The 20,323-nt window shown below is 42.0% G+C and overlaps 1 protein-coding gene across 2 annotated transcripts in view; it reads left to right on the forward strand.

Annotated features, from left to right (window-relative positions):
• The first annotated feature begins 16,194 nt into the window (after positions 1-16,194).
• The window catches only part of VGLL3 (vestigial like family member 3), a 29,488-nt gene continuing 25,359 nt past the window's right edge, over positions 16,195-20,323 (forward strand). Inside the window, exons 1-2 of one of the 2 annotated variants that reach the window (XM_067466677.1) lie at positions 16,221-16,246; positions 16,552-16,582. In XM_067466677.1, the coding sequence (XP_067322778.1) occupies positions 16,236-16,246; positions 16,552-16,582 (42 nt within the window). In that variant the 5' untranslated portion in view covers positions 16,221-16,235. Of the gene's footprint in view, positions 16,583-20,323 lie in introns of both variants that reach the window. The other variant, XM_060770545.2, reaches the window with a different exon arrangement.

Raw genomic sequence — 20,323 nt, forward strand, 5'->3', positions numbered from 1 at the left:
AGGAAATGGCCCTGTCTGGTCTTCTTCTACAGTGGTGGAGCAAACATCAAAACAGACCTCTCTCACACCTCCATCCAATGTACTCGTGTCATCTTAGACTTTTATGTCTCTCAAAACATGGAGCAGTTCCATTGACCTCTTCTGTCTCCACATCTATAACTGTTCTGCTTTGGTTTTTTTTCTTGTTTTGCTATGTAAAAAAGAAGACAATAAAAGCATGAAATGTCCACTTGTTCAATAAAGTGTTTTCTTCACTCTCAGTACTCACCCACTACAAGCTCTTGTTTGGAGAGTTGGATGTAATAGTCCTCTTCATTCCTAATGCATCTTCCTTGTGTTAGCTCTGTATGTCGGTAAGGTGTATGGCTACTAATGTTTTCATGTATTCTTGTATTATCACCTTTTAACCAGCATTTCGGCCTTTTGTTTTGCTTGTGTTTTATTTTTCTAGCGGATAGAGGAACCAAAGCACTATAGCAGATGCCATTTTAGATACCTTATAGACAGATGGAGGAGAAAAAGAAGTCTATGGCAATAATGCTTTATTATGTTGACCAACCTGACATAGTTGGCATAGCTTTTGTATGGGAGGCAAAAAAATCCTGTTTCCATAGCAGTCAGATTATTGTATACTTCTCATTATTTCATTGTTCCTTTTTCGGTGGCTCTATAAAATTAGCCTTAATGCCCACAATATGTTTTTATCTGGCCAGTTTTTGACATTTAGCACATTTGGTTGATTCTATATACATGTATCCATCTTTGCTCTTCTAATCCATTTAGCATTGCCAGAAGAGGATGATCCCAGGCAGTTCTCAAATCTTGGGGTCTATGATGTCTATGATTTAGGGGAAACTTCCTGTATAGTCACAGGTTAACAGGCTTTGGTGATGTCACAGGGATCACCTGTGGCAACCCTTTGTGATAACATAAAGCACAATACATTAACCATCAATCACATTTCCACAAAAAGTTGTTGTTTTTAAAATCAATAATGTTGGAGGAAAACAAAGGTTCATTTTTCAAGGATATCTCCATGAAATCCCATCCCCATACCCTGGAGTGATTTTTTTAAAGATCCTCATAACCAGAATATTTTCCACAACAACATTATAGAGAGCTGCCCTGGGATAAGCAACTCTGATGTAGCTGGGAGTTGCACTAAATATTGCACAGTCCCTTGTCATTTGCAATTTAAGAAAATGGTTTTGGTGTGGTGTGTTCTTTGTGGGCTTATCAAATTGGGCATTGGGTTTTCATTCCATTAATTGACCCCATTTAGAAGACCTATAAAGGGTGAATTCCTCCACCACCCCATATTCCCCTCATACAGTGTTCTGAAGGCTATTATTATTATTATTATTATTATTATTATTATTAAACTTTATTTGTACCCCACTAGCATCTCCCGAAGGACTTGATGCGGCTTACATAGGCCAAGGCCTCAAAACACAACACAACAATACAACACCTAAAGCAAATTAAAAACAGTTAAGCAATATTAAATAACAAGCAATAAACAATACATCAAGACACTATAAAACTGGGCCGGGCCAGAGTGATGGGTACAAGATTAAAAGTGCTGATGTGGCAGGAGGTATGTAGGATTATAAGGTAAGTGCAGTGTGCAGCGATCTTAGTTCTACTAAAGTGCTACTGGGACTTGGTATTGGAGATTCCTAATCTGGGAAGGCACATCGGAACAGCCAGGTCTTCAAGTTCTTTCTAAAGACTGCCAATGTAGGGGCCTGTCTAAGATCTTTTGGGAGGGTGTTCCAGAGTCGGGGGGGGGGGCACCACGGAAAAGGCCCTGCCTCGAGTCCCCACCAAGCGCGCCTGCGACGCAGGCGGAATCACGAGCAGGGCCTCTCCGGATGATCGGAGTGAACATGTGGGTTCATAGACGGAGATGCGGTCACGCAGGTAGGATGGTCCCAAACCGTTTAGGGCTTTAGGTGACTCAGAGAGAGATGACTATGAGACTATATCCTTCCCACGGTTTGCCTGCACCTTTTCCAACCCTCCATTTAATATAACAAGACAGGTATGTCAGGTGACTGGTGCTCAAAGAAAATGGAAAACTGTGGCAGACACCTTTCCTCTTAGAACTTGCTGCATAGTTTTTCTTCCTGATCCCAGTGCAACATGAATACAATCAGCTTCCCAAGTAACTCTACATGTTGTTTCGTAGCAGGTATTAGATAACAACTTCCTCAACCTGGTACTCTGCAGATATTTTGGTCAGCAGTTCCTGTCATTACCAGTTAGCATAGGCTGATGAAGATGATAATGAGAGTTTGAATACAAAATAACTTTAATTTGACAGACGTTTGGGAAAATTATTAATTTTTTATCTCCAGTCATGACTCAGTTCTTTGGGTTTGAAGAGGGTATTATCATAGAAGAAGAGAAAGCAAATGACATAATGGTTGAATGTTTAATTGTGTGAATGGTTATTGGTATTAATTTACTGAAATATAGTCTCTGTGTTTTCATACCATTATGAAAGACATTTCCTTCCAAAGCCTGAGCTTGTACAGGTCTGCAATCATTTTCAATGCAAACATTTTTGCTTGGGTTGGACTACATTTATTGCAGAGTAAGTGGCCATTTGTTATTTATTCCAAATTGATGATGGCCACACTCTGAGGCAGCATATTCCACTATTGTGCAATTCTTACCATCAGGATGTTCTTCCTAATACTGGTATTCAGATGGAATATCCTTTCTTCCCATTGGAAGCCATTGCATCATGAGCCACAGTAGCATCTCTAGAACGGAAGCTTAGTTTTTAACTGCAAATGCCAAAGAAGAAAATGGATAAAATAGAATTGAGAGGAAATGACATGGGATATTTATACAGATACGTTCATACCCTTTGCATTTCTTGCAGAGGGACTTTGTATTGCCTTTCTCTTAGGGTGAGAAAGCATGATTTGGCCAAGGTGGGTCTCCATGGCTGAGCAAGATTGCAGACCTAGGTGACTTGGAATGCTATACCAACTCTCAACCCACTACTAAATTGGTCCTCTCAATCACTGGTTAAACTCTCTGAAGCTAGTATTTGCATTTCTAAGGACGCTTTTCTTGAATTGCAAATAGATCCAGACAGATGACTTTTGATCCTAATCAGATGTAAACTTGTTATGTATTTCTTCCCCTTTTTAATCTATTCCCTTCCTTCCTTGGTATTTGGAGTAAAAAATGTAATACTTTATGAAGAAATCTGTAAGTTTGATTAAAACCTCCTACTTGGTGACTTAGAGGATTGTGCAACAATTGGTTTGCCGCATTCATATCCTTTCAGAGACCAAAGCACCTCTTTTAATAGTGTCTACAGAAAATAGTCTTCTGATGCAGTCTCTCTGCATTGGTTCCACTTACCAGGAACTCAAGGACTGTTCTCATTTCTCCATTAATGTACTCCCTTGGTTACACTTCAAACTAATGGAAATAAGAAAACAGAGATTGTTTTAAGCATAGTTTTGGAAAACAAATATAAAGGTCCCAGTCATTTCTCACAAAATGTGTTTGGATTCACACCACTGGAAAGACAAAGGTGTCTAAAAGTGAACTTTGCAGACCTGTTTATCTTAGACTGTCAATAAAATTAATTTTATTTCTCAGAGTTCTTTCCATGTCTGAAATGTATTTCATTTGTTGTAGAAAAGTTGCAGGCAAACTTCTGCAGGCAGAAGGCAGGCCAACCATACAGAAAGGTCACTTCTTCTGGTCACTGTCCATTTCACCTAGTACCAGCTTCTTATTATGGGACTGTCTAGGTCAATGGTTCTCAAACTGTGTGTCCCCGGATGTTTTGACCTTCAATCCCTAGAAATCCTAACAGCTAGTAAACTGGCTGGGATTTCTGGGTGTTGTAGGTCAATACAACACATGGGGACCCACAGGTTGAGAACCACTGGTCTAGGTGATAACTTCAGCAGGTATCTTTGTGAGGGACATATCCTTCATAGAGCAGTTTTCACTCCTCTCTATTACAACCCATTTGCTGGAACTTTTCTTTCTGGGGCCAGTCTCCATGGCAGATAGAACAATGATATCTCCTAGTTTAGAGGTGTCCTGTTCAAGTTCAGTGGGAAGATAAAGAACCATAAGAAAAGATAACATGGGCCTGAGATTGCCCCAGACTCAAGCATAGAGAAGGGCATGGATGGGAAATTAGTTCCTCTTGTAGCCAACCTCCTCTACTCTTTAGACCAGAACTTTCCAAACTGTGTGTTACAACACATTCATGTGTCAGCTGTAGTGTGCAGGTTTGTCATATGAACTAGTGAGAAACCTCTGAGTATGTGAAATAAACAATAAATCATATATTTAAAAATATAAAGAAAAAGGTATGGGATATGTTGCATCCCCATACATTTTGTTACTACAATTTATAAATATGTCAACATATAAGGGTTTGGTTTAACCTCTGCTTTGCTTGTAATACTGAATTACTGTGTTGCAAAATGATGAATGCCTAAAAAGTATGTAGTCAACATAAACTGTTTGGAAAACTCTGTTTTAGATCTCCCAGGCACAGGATCCTTCCTGAAACAACAGATTCTCCAGTGAGAATGAGAAAACCTGCCAGCCAGCTTTCTCATAGTGCTCTCTCCAAGGTACTGATTGCTTCACCTGCTTAGCATGGGCAAAGGAAAGATGCCGCTCTGCTATTAATTTGACTTTTTGCTCAGTGAAATGAGGTGGACCCTGGGAGAAGCATGGAGCTTGGAAGGAAGATGACAAGCTAGTTCAGAACCCCTTCTGACTGGTATTCATACTAAGTTCTAATATTAGGTTTTAATATTCTACTAAGTTTTAATATTCATAAAACATAATTTTTGAAAGTATGTATTTGCTTTGCCATTTTAGAAGCAATAAGTACACCTGTGGGAAAAGGTTTAAAGATGTATTGCCAATTTACACAGAAAACAAATATGTCAAGATACAGAAAAAAAACTGCTCAGAAAGTCCTACATTTTCTGTTCAGCTACTGGTAGCCCCAGTATGGAAGCAGACAGACCTTCTTATTATCCCACAAAAACATACCATCTCTGTATCCAAAGTCTATGTTAAACCTCACTGAGCATAGCCCAAGGAGATTATTTATGCATGCAAAGCCCATTATTCTATGTGTGATTTTACATTTCTGATCTAATTAGTGCACGAGGTGTACAGAAAAGTCATCAATCAAAGTTGTGTTTAAGAGCGTGTTCTCAATTATTATCAGCTGTCCCTGGACATCTCCCCAGGTGCAGATATTTATACCAACTGAAGCCTTCCCATACAGCATTCCCTTTTGTTTTTTGGGAAGATGACGTGGCCACTTTGCAATAAAAAACAATAGATGACAGTAGCATAGAGTATGTGCCAGTGCAGCAAAGTTATGCCCCACTGCAGTTACATATCCCAAGTCAGTTTGAATGGAGTGTTCATTAGAAAGACTGAACATCTCTTTTCAGGATGTTTGAAATCCAAAATACTCCAAAATCTAAAATTCTCCATATGGGTGGCTCAGGTCGTATTGTTTTCTGATGGCTCAATATGCACAAGCTTTGTTTCATGCACAAAATTGTTTACAATGTTGCATAAAATTACCCCCAGACTATATGTATAAGAGGTATATGAAGCTTTAAAAACCATGTTTAGAGCATCTCCAAGATATATGTATGTCATGTCCCATGAAGACCCTCACTGTTTACTCCTAGTTAAGCCCCTTTTAGTTAGTGGGATACATATTTTAGGTGCAGTTTCTGGGGGAGGGGGGGTCAGTCTAGAGAGCCTCTTTGTATTTCCTGCCCTTTAAGGATCCCCTCAGAGGTAGAACCCCTGGCAAGGCACTTTTGTTTCTTGGAAGAATCAGTCTTTTGTGACTGGAAGATGAAGAGAGAGGAAGGCTGGAAAGTTTACAAAATATCACATCCAGTCAGAGCTGTATGAGCTGTATTCAAGTCCAGTTTGAGCTGTATTCAAGTCTGGTTGGAGCTCTATTCAACTCCAGTCAGTTAAATACTGAGACCATCTTAGAGACAGTAGAACACCATAAAAGAAAGAGACAATAAGAAGAAATAAAGATTCAAAAGCCTCCATTCAGCTAGAATTGTGTCTCTCTCAACGACTTTACCTCCCCTCATAAAGACTTTGTAGTGAAACTCAGGAGAAGAGAAAGCCCAAAATTCTTGTAAATTAATACATTCTTGTTTGATTCAACTATATCGTCTCCAATCTGTTCCCTGTGCAGTCAGTTCACCTTCCAAGAAGTTAAGATAGCATGGGGGCAGAACATATACATATATAAAAATACTGCTGTTCCAAAATACTTCTTGTCTCAAGCAGTTTGGAATAACTGAATAATATTCAACCTGTATTGAATAGTAGAGTGATAGAGAGGAATCTAAGGAGAAATGTCATGTGGTCTGAAGGTGATTTTTCTATGAAGAATTCTAAACAGATGAGAAAGAACTAAGGTATTCCAGAAGTAGGCAATATTTTTTCAAACAGAAAACAAAAACTCATAGATCCATGTTAGTGTGCTCAAAGAAGGCTACTGAAATCAAAATATTTTAAGTTAGTTTGACTAATTAGACCCATTGATTTGAATGTCCACTCATGAAAATGTCGAAGATCTGCTATACATTTCATAGTGGAAACATATATAAGCAGGTTTATGACAGGTTCAAGTTCCACAGCTGACTGGAACTGTAGCAACGACCTCCAGTCAATAAATCCATCAGCCACTTTATTGATGCCCTGACCTGTCTTAAGCTGGGAGTCAAGGATACCAGCATTAGTTGACCCACCATTTACCAGATTAAAACTAAAAGTTGTATATCCTTGAAATAATGGTTAGCCACACCAAGTAGTAAACTTAATACAACCTTTGAGAAACACAATATCTTTCACAACATTTCAATATTGGTATAGTACTGCGACAGTTTTTAGCCATTGAGCTAAATTCTAAATGGTCAATGGTCAAGGACCAACTAAGCCAGCACTGAAACCAAGCAACCACCAGTTACAGTGTTTAAAAATTATTTAGGGTAGCTTTCACTCCGCTCTATCTTTGTGCATGCAATGTAGCTGTGTTCCTAAACTAAAGAATATTTGGATCTGGTTTAACTTGGCTCCTCCTTCATTCAACCCTCCTCTGTTTCTTCTGCCAGAAAATCATAGGAAACCATAGTTGTACTGGCAAAAAAAAACACCAAAAAGTGTTGACAGATCTCTGAGACCACCTGGCAGAAGAAAAGTATTCCAGCATTTCCAATAGCAGCAGTAGTTTGCATGTAATCCTAAATGCCTATAATCAACACATCTTTCTGTCAGGATTGTATTATACATTTTTATTCAGGGATACATGAATCAGTATTAATAATGGATTGAATATAGGAAGCAAAAGGAAGCAAGGAAATAAAAAATATTTCATCTGCACAATAGTGTGAATCATGTTATTATCCATAAATATTGAAAGTACTCTATGAAGGAATGACCTGAGAGGAAGCAGAATGAAATTTTTCTTGGACACAATTGAACTTGAGACAGTAGTGACACATGGAAGCAGAATTAATTATTGGAGATGCTGGATGTGACACAGTTGTGATGCAGACATTTATCAGTGAAGGACATTGGCATGTTGTGCATATGGAAAGTCAAGGGGTAAAATTAAGTTGCTCTATAACAGTGTGCAAAGATCAGGTGAAAGGGAGTGGGTACATATGCTTTGGAGTCTTCAGTAGAGAGTAAAATATTCTCACTATTGGGGAAAAAATGAATATGTTTTTATACAACAGTGTTAATCTGGCCCAGTTTACCTGTCCAAATGTATCTCCCTCTACGAACCACCAAGGACCTTAAGATCATCTGGGAGGCTCTGCTCTCAGTCCCACCAACATCGCAATCACGGTTGGTGGGGATGAGAGACAGGGCCTTCTCCATGGTGGCCCCTCGGCTGTGGAATTCCCTCCCTAATGAGGTCAGATCTGCCCCCTCCCTACTTACTTTCCAGAAGAAACTTAAACCCTGGCTATGGGATCAAGTGTTTGCAGAATAGACTGATTTACTGGTGAAGACAAGACTTGATTTGACCTCAGTGAATTGATTTGGGACAACGATTTTAACTTGGCAAACTTTTTAATGTAGATTTAGAATTGTTTAATATATTTTATGCTAGGTTTTATTGTGTCAGAACTGAATGGTGGCCTGTTGGAAGCCGTCCTGAGTCCCTCTTCGGAGGTTGAGAAGGACAGGGTAGAAATGTTCTAAATAAATAAATAAATACACAGATAGGAAGACAGGGAGACCACCATGGAAAGTAGCCAAGTGGGACAGAAGTTATCAACAGTATCAAAGATGGCAGTGTAGTTAGGACATCTTCAGCTTGGCAATGAGAACAATGTTGGTAGTTCTGCTGAGGGATATTTCAGTGGAGAGACCCAGAACCACACTGTATTGCATCAAGAGGCAAAAACTGCAGTCTGTTGGACTAAGCAAGCACACACTGTTTAAGTTTAGGGAGAACAGAAAGAAAGGAAGATGGATTCAGAGTACAGCTTGAGTGAGACATTTTTGAAATTCTGGAGTTCAATAGATACTATCTTAATAACAAAACTAATTCTAAATGTGTGAAAAAAGAATCCAAGCAAACAGAAAATACTTTCTGCATAGCACAGGTTTTATTTCTGACTGAATAGCAAAATATGAGAGACCATATGCTTTGCTGAAAACACTTTAATCACTAGCTTTATGGCTGTAATAAATAAAAAGATCTATGTACCACAACAATTTTGTAATATGGGAGCTGTTCTCCTTCACAGAACAGAATGTCACCACCACGGATGCATGTAGATGGATGGAAAGGTGCCTTGCTTTTCTTCAAATCATTTAACTTCAAGTCCAAGTTAATAAAATAGTTCTCCTTCAAAGTAATTGATCTGAGAGGCATTACATAACCTTATCTGAAACATACAAAGATATGTAGCAGAAACAAAATTGCAAAAGAAAGACATTTTATGAAGAATACATTAGGCTGAATCTACTTAGTCATGCCTAGTGTAGGACCAGTGAAACCATTACTAACAAGCCTAAATGATTCCATTGGGTCTATGCCAACTATGACTAACCCTGGAACTTATTTATCACATTTTAAAAAATCTTATAAAGGGTTTCTTCAATTTCTGTCTATGCAATTATGACATTAATAATGTCAAAACAAGAATAAATATCTCTAAACTTTGGATGGCAGTGGGTAAAACACTACATTTTGAAGAGGGTACCAAATTTCAATTTCACTTTTTTGTGTCAGGAACAACTTGGGAAACTTCTGATGTGAGAGAATTGGCCATCTGCAAGGACATTGCCCAGAGGATGCCTGGATGTTTTACCATACTGTGGGAGGCGTCTCTCATGTCCCTGCATGGAAAGCTGGAGCTGACAGATAGGAGCTCACCCCAGTTCCTGGATTCGAACCGCCAACTTTTCAATCAGCAGTCCTGCTGGCACAAGAGTTTAACCCATTGTGCCACTGAGGGTTCCAGTGAACTTCTGAACTTATGAAATTTCACAAGTTTCAGATTTTGAGAACAAGGCTTATTTAAATGATGTTTCTTTCAGAGTTCCAATTCTGTTAAATTCAGTGAAGAAAATATGATTTTTTTTAAAAAAATTGCTGCAGTTTAAAGGAAATCATTGACTATTGTTTCTTCTTCATGTTATTCCAGGAATGCATTTGCTGAGCATGTCTCTAGCCCAGTCAAAGTCAAAGAAGGTTCTTAGAATGCCCCATATGAAGCATTACATTAATAGGCATGAATAAAATGAATTTAACACATGTTTCCTCTAATGATCATGGACAAGATCAAGCCCTGTATTACACTTGGGAAATAATATGAAAGGCTTCTTCACATTCTAGCCAGAGGCATATGCCATCTGCACTCAACCTTAACAGTTTTCTTATGCAAACAACCAATATTGTATCATAATCACTCAGATCAGCCAAGATCATGGAAGGACATCAGGCCTCATCCAGTCTTTTGAACCCTCGGGTACATATGGTTTTCATTATTATTTTATTTAGGGCATCAAAATCTCCACCTTTCAGCCACAAAGGCTCCCAGAGTAGCTTACAAACTGTTAATTTGACAAGTGCCTGCCCTCGGGCTTACAATCAAAAAGATGTGGAGCATAAGGAAAGAGAAAGGCAGTGGGAGAGGGAATTAAATCCAGCAGATGCTGGCTGTTCTTCTCTCCCTTGGAGGCCAGAGGAATAGCAATTGGTATGGAGGAAAAGGCTTTCATTAGCAACTGGAATCAACATAAGATGGTACTGTGCTTGGCTATCATTCTCTCAGAAACCACAGCAATGTCAGTTGGTATGTAGGGAGCCACTAAAACCAAGACACAAGGATGCTATTCTCTCCCTCAGAAGACAGAGTAATGGCAGTTAGTTTGCACGGTGGCATAGATGGCCTGTAGAGATGAAATTACACTGGCAACAAAGCTCCGCATAGTTAAAGCAGTGGTATTCCCTGTAGTAATCTGTGGATGCAAGAGCTGGACTATAAGAAAGGCTGAGCCAAGGAAGACAGATAATTTTTCCTCCAAAACTGGTTTTGGAGGAAAATTCTGAGAGTGCCTTGGACTGCAAGAAGATCAAACCACTTTATACTCCAGGAAATAATGCCTGACTGCTCACTGGAGGGAAGGATATTAGAGGCAAAGATGACATTCTTTGGCCACATAATCAGAAGACGGGAAAGCTTGGAGAAGATAATGATGCTGGGGGAAATGGAAGGAAAAAGGAAGAGGGGCCAACCAAGGACAAGATGGATGGACTGGCTTGATCTTGAAGGAGCTGGGGGTGGCAATGGCCAACAGGGAGCTCTGGCATGGGCTGCTCCATGAGGTCACAAAGAGTCAGAAGCAACCAAATGAATAAACAACAACAAAGGGATGAAATGGTTGGACCCAGGGTGTCCACTTGTTCCATCCTTCTTCCCAGATTTATTAATACACAGGCTATGAAGAAGGGCATTATTCTCTCTTTGTATTGTGATGGCTGGACCAAGGTCACCCATTGGATTTCCATGGCTGAGAAGAAGTTCAGACCATGATATATGAGGTTTCAATGAAATTGCTGCATTAGACTCACTTCTCACCAATACTATTATTTATCCATGTAATTTTATTATGTTGGTGTTATGTTTTGCTTGTAAGCTGATTTACTACGGTTATTTCCTGTAAAGAACAGAAATCTGTTATGCTTACAGAATTGTAAAGATCAAAATACAAATACACTGCAGACAGTGTGACTAGGGTGCACTGATATCTTTCATTACAGTCTTAGTTACATACTGTTTGTTTAGACCAGTGGTTCTCAACCTGTGGGTTCCCAGGTGTTTTAGCCTACAACTCCCAGAAATCCCAGCCAGTTTGCCAGCTGTTATGATTTCTGGGAATTGAAGACCAAAACATCTGGGGACCTACAGGTTGAGAACCACTGGTTTAGACTATAGCTCCCTATCCATGGGAAGTATGTTCCAAGACCCCTTGTGATGCCTGAAACTAATAATGAACCATAATTTTGACTATACTTGGGCAGGAAGCATGTTGCAGAATTACACTAGAGAACTTAGAAAGGCCCTCAAACACTTTTGGCAAACACAGGTGTGTGAATCCATAGATATCATATTTTAAAAATTGGAATTGATGATGCTAGACATTCAAGGGAGGAAGAAAAGGATGGCCACAACCTCTGAGATATTTTAGAGGTTGTGAGGTCTGTTGTAAACTAGGTAAGTGGGGTTTATATATTGTGGAATGATGGTGGGAGAAAGAACTCTTCCCTGCTTCAGGCAAGTATGAATGTTGCAATTGACCACCTTGATTAGCACTGAATGGCCTTGCAGCTTCCTGCCTGAGGGAATCCTTTGTTGGGAGGTATTAGCTGGCCCTGATTGTTTCCTGTATGGAAACAGGAAACTTTATTTATTTATTTATTTATTTATTTACAGTATTTCTATCCCGCCTTTCTCAGCCTGAAGGTGACTCAAGGTGGCTTATAGCCTGGCTGTAGGCCATTCAATGCTAATCAATGAAGCTGCAGGGCCATTCAATGCTAATCAAGGTGGCCAATTGCAACATTTACACCTGCCTCATACAGACAAGGTTCTTTCTCCCGCCCTGGACATATATAAACCTCAGTTACCTAGTTTCCAACAGACCTCACATGAATGCCTGCCATAAATATGGGCGAAACATCAGGTGAGAATGCTTTAGGAGCATGGCCACACAGCCCAAAAAACTCACAGCAAGCCAGTGCTTCCAGCCATGAAAGCCTTTGACAACATATATTGTTGTAGTTTTGGAAGGTCTTAAGCAGTCTTTGCCAAAGAGTTCTGGTTTCTCATCAAACAGCCTGGCTCTTGCAAGGGAGTGAACCCACAGTTCCTTTGACCTAGCATTTCCACAGACAGGCTTCTGTGTTTGCAGCCAAGAGGTTATGGCACAAGACAGCTAAGGATTGCCTGTATGGGAGAAATGGGGGAGATCATCATAAAGTTGCCCCACTGTGAAAGGAGGGGGGGTCCTTTTTGCCCTCGTGGAGAATCTATCTCACTGTAGAATCAATGCAGTTTGAACCCATGTTAACTGCAATGGCTCAATTCTGTGGGATCTTGGGTGTTTGGCGAGGAGCCAGTGCACTTTTTCAAAGAAGGCTAAAGAACTTGGAAAAACTACAACTTCTGGAATTCCATAGCAATTGAATTCAACTGCATTAATTCCACAGTAAAGATGCAGCCTGAGTATATTCAATCTGAAATTACAACCACACTGCAGAATGAACCCCAAATTTGATTCCACTGTAATTGCCTTGGCTTAATGCTACGGAGGCTGTTCTTTCCTGGGGTGAATCTGCACTATGGAGTTAACACCCAGTGCTATAGAATCCTGGAGTTGTAGTTTTGTGAGGCATTCTTCGCTAGAAAAGGCTACAGTCCTTAAAAAAAAAAAAAAAAAAAAAAAAACAGCTCCTATAATTCCAAAGCATTGAGCCATGGCAATTGAATTCAACTGCATTCATTCTGAAGAGTCAACCTAAGTATAGTTGGTTTGAAGGTGCATCTACAACAGGCATGGGCAAACTCCGGCCCTCCAGGTGTTTTGGACTATTAGGAATTGTGGGAGTTGAAGTCCAAAACACCTGGAAGGCTGAAGTTTGCCCATGTTTGATCTACAGTATAGAATGAATTGAGTTTGATGCCACTTGAACTGCCTTGGTTCAATGCTATGGAATCCTAGGAATTGGAAAACTACAGCACCCCTGATTCTATAGCACTGAGCCAGGTAGTCCAAGTGGTATCCAACTATTGTCAGGGGAACTTTTACCCTTTGCTTTACTATATTATTACATTGTACTCTATTATTATACCACAATATATATAATACACTACCAATATATTATACTATTAGTATTATATAATATACTAGCTGTCCCCTGCCACGCATTGCTGTGGTCCAGTCTGTGTATATGTATTTTATGTGTGTATATTTGTGTATATGTGTATATATGTGGTTTTGTGCATGTGTTGAAATGTAATTTGGGGGTGGGTTTTTTTTGGCTTTTTAAGTCTCTTCTGCTGTGTTTTTCAGTATTTCTATAAGTGATGGTCACTTGTTGGTCTGTTACGTGTCTTGTGTCCAAATTTGGTGTCAATTCGCCAAGTGGTTTTTGAGTAATGTTAATCCCACAAATGAACATTTTTTATTTATATAGATTGTACTATATCATGGAGCCTCCAATGGTGCAGCGGGTTAAACTGCTGAGCTGTGGAACTTGCTACCAAAAGGTTGGCGGAATGAATTTGGGGAGTGGGGTGAGCTCCCACTGTTAGCACCAGCTTCTCCAACTAGCAGTTCAAACATATGCAAATCAATAGGTACCACCTTGGCAGGAAGGTAATGCTGCTCCATGTAGCCATGCTGACCATATGACCTTGGAAGAGTCTATGGACAATGCCAGCTCTTCAGCTTAGAAAGGGAGATTAACACCCCCCACCCCAGAGTCGGCCACAACTAGACTTAATGTCAGTGGAAACCTTTACCCTTTACCTTCCGAACATTTCGTAAAAAAGTTAAAACCTGGCTTTTTGAGCAAGGATTTGCAAATGCACTGTAACAGGCAAATATAGATCTATGGAACGACTGGATGACGTGAATTGGAAAATGATGTTAGTCAGGAGACGCTGAGGATTTATGTTTTTATTGGTTTTGTATGGTTTTTATATTATTTGCTAAATGTTTTAAAATTGTATTTATGTTGTTGGGGGCATCGAATTGTGCAACTCTAAACTGCCTTGAGTCGTCTTCAGGCTGAGAGAGGTGGAATATTTATACGGTAAATAAATAAATACTGTAAAATACTCTTTACTTTACTATAGTATTACATTGCATTATATGATTATACCATATATATATACACACACACACACACACCTCCAGTATAGTATTATATAATATACCAATTGTATTATATCAAAAGTATATATAATATACAAGAGTTTTTGCATATATCTATTTCCTATATCTTTTATGATAGAACCAATTAGGAAGTGACATTTATAACCTAGGAACGAAAACCATGTTACAAAGGGCCCTTCCACACAGCCCTATATCCCAGAATATAAAGGCAGAAAACCCCACATTATCCGCTTTGAACTGGAATATAGGCCAGTGTGGATGCAGATAACCCAGTTCAAAGCAAATAATTGTGAGATTTTCAGCCTTGATATTCTGGGATATAGGGCTGTGTGGAAGGGCCCTATGGGCCTTTCCACACAGCCCAATCTGCCAGAATGTCAAGGCATAAAATCCCACAATATCTGTTTTAAACTGGGTTATCTGAGTTCACGCTCAGATAATGTGAGATTTTCTGCCTTGATATTCTGGGATATAGGGCTGTGGACAGTTGCTGCCTCCTGCAGAATTCTGGGTTTTGTAGTTTAGGGGGGAGCCTTTAACAGCCTCACTAAACTACAAACCCCAGAATTCTGCAGGAGGCAGGAACTGGATTTAGAGTGGATTCATTCTCCTAATGCCACGACCCCTTAATGCATTTCCTTATGTTGTGGCGAGCCCCAACCATAACATTATTTCTGTTGCTACACCATAACTGTAATTTCGCTACTGTTATGAATCATAATGTTAATATCTGATATGCAGGATGTATTTTCATTCACTGGACCAAATTTGACACAAATATCCAATATGCCCAAATTTGAATATTGGTGGGGTTGGGGGAGGGGGATTGATTTTGCCATATTGGAGTTGTAGTTGCTGGGATTTATAGTTAACCTACAATCAAAGAGCATTCTGAACACCAAGGATGGACTTGAACTAATCTTGGCACACAGAACTCCCATGACCACCAGAAAATACTGGAAGGGTTAGGTGGCCACTGACCTTGAGTTTTGGAGTTGTAGTTCACCTACATCCAGAGAGCATTGTGGACTCAAACAATGATGGATATGGACCAAACTAGGCACAAATCCTCATTATGCCCAAATGTGAATACTGGTGCAGTTTGGGGAAAATAGACCTTGACATTTGGGAGTTGCAGTTTCTGGGATTTATAGTTCACCTATAATCAAAGAGCACTCTGAAAATAACCAACAACAGAATTGAGCCAAACTTCCCTCACAGAACCCTCATAAACAACAGAAAATACTGTGTTTTCTGATGATTTTTAACACCCGCTCGCGACCCCCCCAGGAGTCCCGACTCCCAGGTTGAGAAACACTGCTCTTGTGGGATGAAGTGGATACCACGTCATCCCACTAGAGCAGTGTTTCTCAATCTGTGGATCCCCAGATGTTCTGGTCTTCAACTCCCAGAAATCCTAACAGCTGGCAAGCAGGCTGGAATTTCTGGGAGTTGTAGGCCAAAACACCTGGGGACCCACATGTTTAACAACCACTGCGCTAGAGAATGAATCTACTTCAAGAGCCCTAACCTGCACTACCCTGGATTCCTCTGCCTTGAGCCCAAGTGCTGTCCAAATGCCGTGTAGAATGAAGGCGCCCCCCTCCCGGACACGCCTTTCCTCCTGCGCCAATGGCCTTCCGACCGGCACAAACTTTGGACCAATCGGGCGGCGAGGGGGCGTGGTTTCCCAACTTGGGCCGCGGCGGCTGTGCGTGCATTGGCAGAGCGCGGAGGCCCCTCGCTGGGCGCGAATGGGAATCAGGGCGGCGGAGGCGGCGAGCGGCTCTCCCTGGCGCTGCCGCCCCTGAATGCCGCCGCCGCCGCCGCCGCCTCCGGGCTCCTCTATATATGAAGGCGATGAAGGCGCCTCCGCCACGTGGCCCAGAAGCCCCAGGCTGGGAGGAGGAGGAAGAAGAGGAGGAGGAGGAGGACGAAGAGAGGAAGAAGAAGAGGAAGGCGGCGGCGGCCGGGAGAAGGCGCGAGTGCGGGCAGTGAGCTCCCGCCGATGGCCATGAGCTGCTCGGGCGTGGCGAGGCACCTCCCGCCGGTCCAAGAAGAGGCGGCGGCGGCGGCGGCTTCAATCGCGCCCGGTCAACAGGTAAGCCGGATTCTCGGGATCCTCGTCTACACTGCCGGTTTAACGCGGTTTTAAACCGGTATGGGAGAAAAGGGTTTCTCTGAGCAGGCGATCTCAGAGAACGACACAAAAGTTGTTATTCGAAAGGGAAAGCATGGTACTAAAGTGCCCGTCATCCCATCGCATTGCTTCCCCCCCCCCCCCCAGGAGCGACTTGAGAAACTGCAAGTCGCTTCTGGTGTGAGAGAATTGGCCATCTGCAAGGTCGTTGCCCAGGGGACGCCCGGGTGTTTTGATGTTTTACCATCCTTGTGCGAGGCTTCTCTCGTGTCCCCGTGCGGAGAGCTGGAGCTGACACAGGGAGCTCAACTGGGCTCTCCTCGGATTCAAATCTCCGACCTGTCGGTCTTCAGTCCTGCCATCACAACCCACTGCCTTATATCTACATCTCTGTGTTGATTAGGATGATGGGAGTTGTCTCTAGAGAATGCCGAGTGGAAGAAGTCTAGTCCAAAGTCTATGAAGTCTTGTCGAAGGCTTTCATGGCCAGAAGGACTGGGTTGGTGTGAGTTTTCTGGGCTGCATGGCTATATTCCAGAAACATTCTCTCTTGACGTTTTGCCTGCATCAATGGCAGGCATCCTCAGAGGTTGTGAAGTTGTGTGAATGTTTCAATTCGCCACCTTGATTAGAATTTAATGGCCTTGAAGTGTCAAGGTCTGGCTTTTTGCTTTTTTTTGCGAGTCAGGAGCGACGAGAAACTGCAAGTCATTTCTGGTGTGAGAAAATTGGCCATCTACTAGGACGTCACCCAGGGAACGCTCTGATGTGTTTGATGTTTTACCATCCTTGTGGGAGGCTTCTCTCATGTCCCCGCATGGTGAGCCGGAGCTGACAGGGAGCTCATCCGCGCTCTCCCCAGATTCAAACCTGCAACCTGTTGATCTTCAGTCCTGCTAGCACAGGGGTTTAACTAACTGCACCACCAGGGGCTTTTTGCTGCCTGGGGGCAAAAAATTCAAGAAACCACCCCCCTCTAAAATCATAACAGTAAATAAATAACAACACTCAGAAACAGGGAATCCCAGATAAGAAATAATCAAGACCAGCTCATCACCTCCCAGCAAAGGATTCCCCCAGGCAGGAAGCAGCCAGACATTGAAACTTCTACGCCATTAAATGCTAACCAAGGTGGCTAATTGAAACATTCACACCTACCTTAAAGAGACAGGAGTTCTCTCTCCCCCCCCCCCCCCCCCAGGACAGTCTACAGGTATATAAACCTCACTTGCCTAGTTTCGAACAGACCTCACAACCTCTGAGGATGCCTGCCATGGATGCAGGTGAAACGTCAGGAGAGAATGCTTCTGGAACATGGCCATATATGAAGTCTGTGGAGATGCCCAGTAGGAAAAAGCAGACCAGGGTGATCATCAGCCACGAGTTCTGTGTGTTTGTGTTCCTGGTGCATGAATGTTTGAGTGAGTATAGCAGAGTCTTGAGTGTTGAATAGTACAGGTTTTGGGGTCGGGAGCTATATCTGGCCAGAAGAGGAAGGGGCAAAGGAGATCACTGGCCTCCAGGCTCTTTTATGCAGAAGGTTTCAAACTGGCCATCATTTAGGTTGTAGAACTGCTAAGTCCAAGCATTTCTAAGTGCATCTACATCAGGTGGGTGCGCAATGTATTGCGGAGTATTAGCACTCTGTCCTGGCTTGTTTTTGTTTTTTTCTGTATCAGGAGCGACTTGAGAAACTGCAAGTCGCTTCTGGTGTGAGAGAATTGGCCTCCTGCAAGGGCGTTGCCCAGGGGATGCCGGGATGTTTTGATGTTTTACCATCCTTGTGGGAGGCTTCTCTCATGTCTCTGCGTGGGGAGCTGGAGCTGACAAAGGGAGCTCATCCATGCTCTTCTGCCAGCACAAGGGTTTAACCCATTGCACCACTGTGGGCTATGCTCCATCCTGTGAGTACAGGGAATGCATGTGTGAACCAAGCTGAAGCTGGCAGACAGCGTGTGCTTAATATGTAGATGTACTTGCTGCTCTTCCAGCATCCAGTACCCTTTTAATTTGGGTAAGCATTGAGCAAAATGCAATGAAACTCTCTGACTGTTTGCATGCCCTTTCACACTGGCCTCAAGTAGTCAAGACTTCTTTCTCCCATCCTGGACATTATACCACAGCTTTATAAACCCCACTTGCCTAGGTTGTAAGTTTTTGGGGCTGTTTGGCCATGTTCCAGAAGCATGCTGATTCCAGCCATGAAAACCTTCAACAACCCACTTGCCTAGTTTACAACAGACCCCTCAACGTATTGTCAAAAGTTTTCATTGCCAAAATCACTGGGCTGCTGTATGTTTTCTGGGCTGTATGGCAGAATGCCTGCTATAGATGTGTGTGAAGCGTCAGGAGAGAATGCTTCTGGTACATGGCCATACAGCCCGGAAAACTCACAGCAACCCAGAGTTAAAGTTCCTTGCCAAAGTGCTAATAATAGCATTGAGCCAGCAAGGTGAAAGTGATGTCAAACTGCACCTGATACGACAGTGTAAGTTCCCTTTTTGTGTTAAAGTTTAATAAGCTTTGCTGGACAGCCACTGTGGCGTTATGGCTTGAAGTGGAGACCTACAGGATGACCTTGGGCCAGTCACACTCTCTCAGCCCTTGAGAATGCCAGGTCATATGACCCACAGTCTCTGTATTTTGGGGAAAGTTAGGAAGCTCCTCAGTTACCAACACGCCTCTGTTTGGCTGGTTACATCAGCCTCGGAGGGGGAAAAGGAAGGGAGACAGCCTGGCCATGGAAAGCAACTTTAGTCAAGAGGTGAAAGACAGAGTTCAGTGGCATCGCTGACCTTTTCAGACCCTCAAAACACAGAAGAACTCAAGAGAAGACAGGTTTTTGGGGCCAGGTTGCATCCAAGCCCTTCCTTGGATGTAACTTGCACATCTTGTTCCCCTATGAATTTGGGTGTGGGGTGGAGTCCCTTGCTGTTGTAAAGCTTGAAGCAACAATTCTGTGCCTTTGTGTTAACACAGGTATGGACAAACTTGGCCCCTCCCTCGAGGTGTTTTGGACTTCAACTCCCATCATTCCTGACAGCCTCAGCTCCTTTCCTTTCCCCCCTCAACTGCTTAAACTGTGTGTTTTAAGCAGCTGAGGGGGAAAAGGAAAGGGCCTGAGGCTGTGAAGAATGGTGGGAGTTGAAGTCCAAAACACCTCGAGGGAGGTCCGAAATTTGCCCATGCCGATGTTATCGGTTGCTCATTGACTGTTTTGTATTTGTTATGTTAGAAATTGAAATACTGCTGCCTAATCCTAGTGTATATAGAGCAGAATCGTTATTTCCTGCCAAACTCACCCCTTGAGTGGACACAAGTCTCTCTGATTTCGCTTAAACTTCCAAATAAGTAATTTTTTGTAGAACAGGATCAACACAATCCTTTATTTGGAAGGCAAATCTTGCTGGTTTTTTAACAAGCTTGTTCTTATTACAGTTGCTGGAAGTAAATTCCAGCAAAATCTTCCAATCCGATGTATTTTAAATTGTGGTATGGAGATGCTCATGTTCGAGGAAATAGGCATGTGTGGCCACTCCTTAAATTGTTGTATTCCTCTCTTAAATGCATCACCAAGAATTCCTTTTTTGTTAATTTACAGCAAATAGCTCAGGGCCCATCCACATAGCCATATAATTCAGAATATTAAGACAGAAAATCCCACAAATACTTGCTTTGAACGGGCTTATCTGAGACCCCTTC

The sequence above is a fragment of the Anolis sagrei genome, chromosome 3, assembly GCF_037176765.1.
Source record: "Anolis sagrei isolate rAnoSag1 chromosome 3, rAnoSag1.mat, whole genome shotgun sequence".
Classification (NCBI taxonomy): domain Eukaryota; kingdom Metazoa; phylum Chordata; class Lepidosauria; order Squamata; family Dactyloidae; genus Anolis; species Anolis sagrei.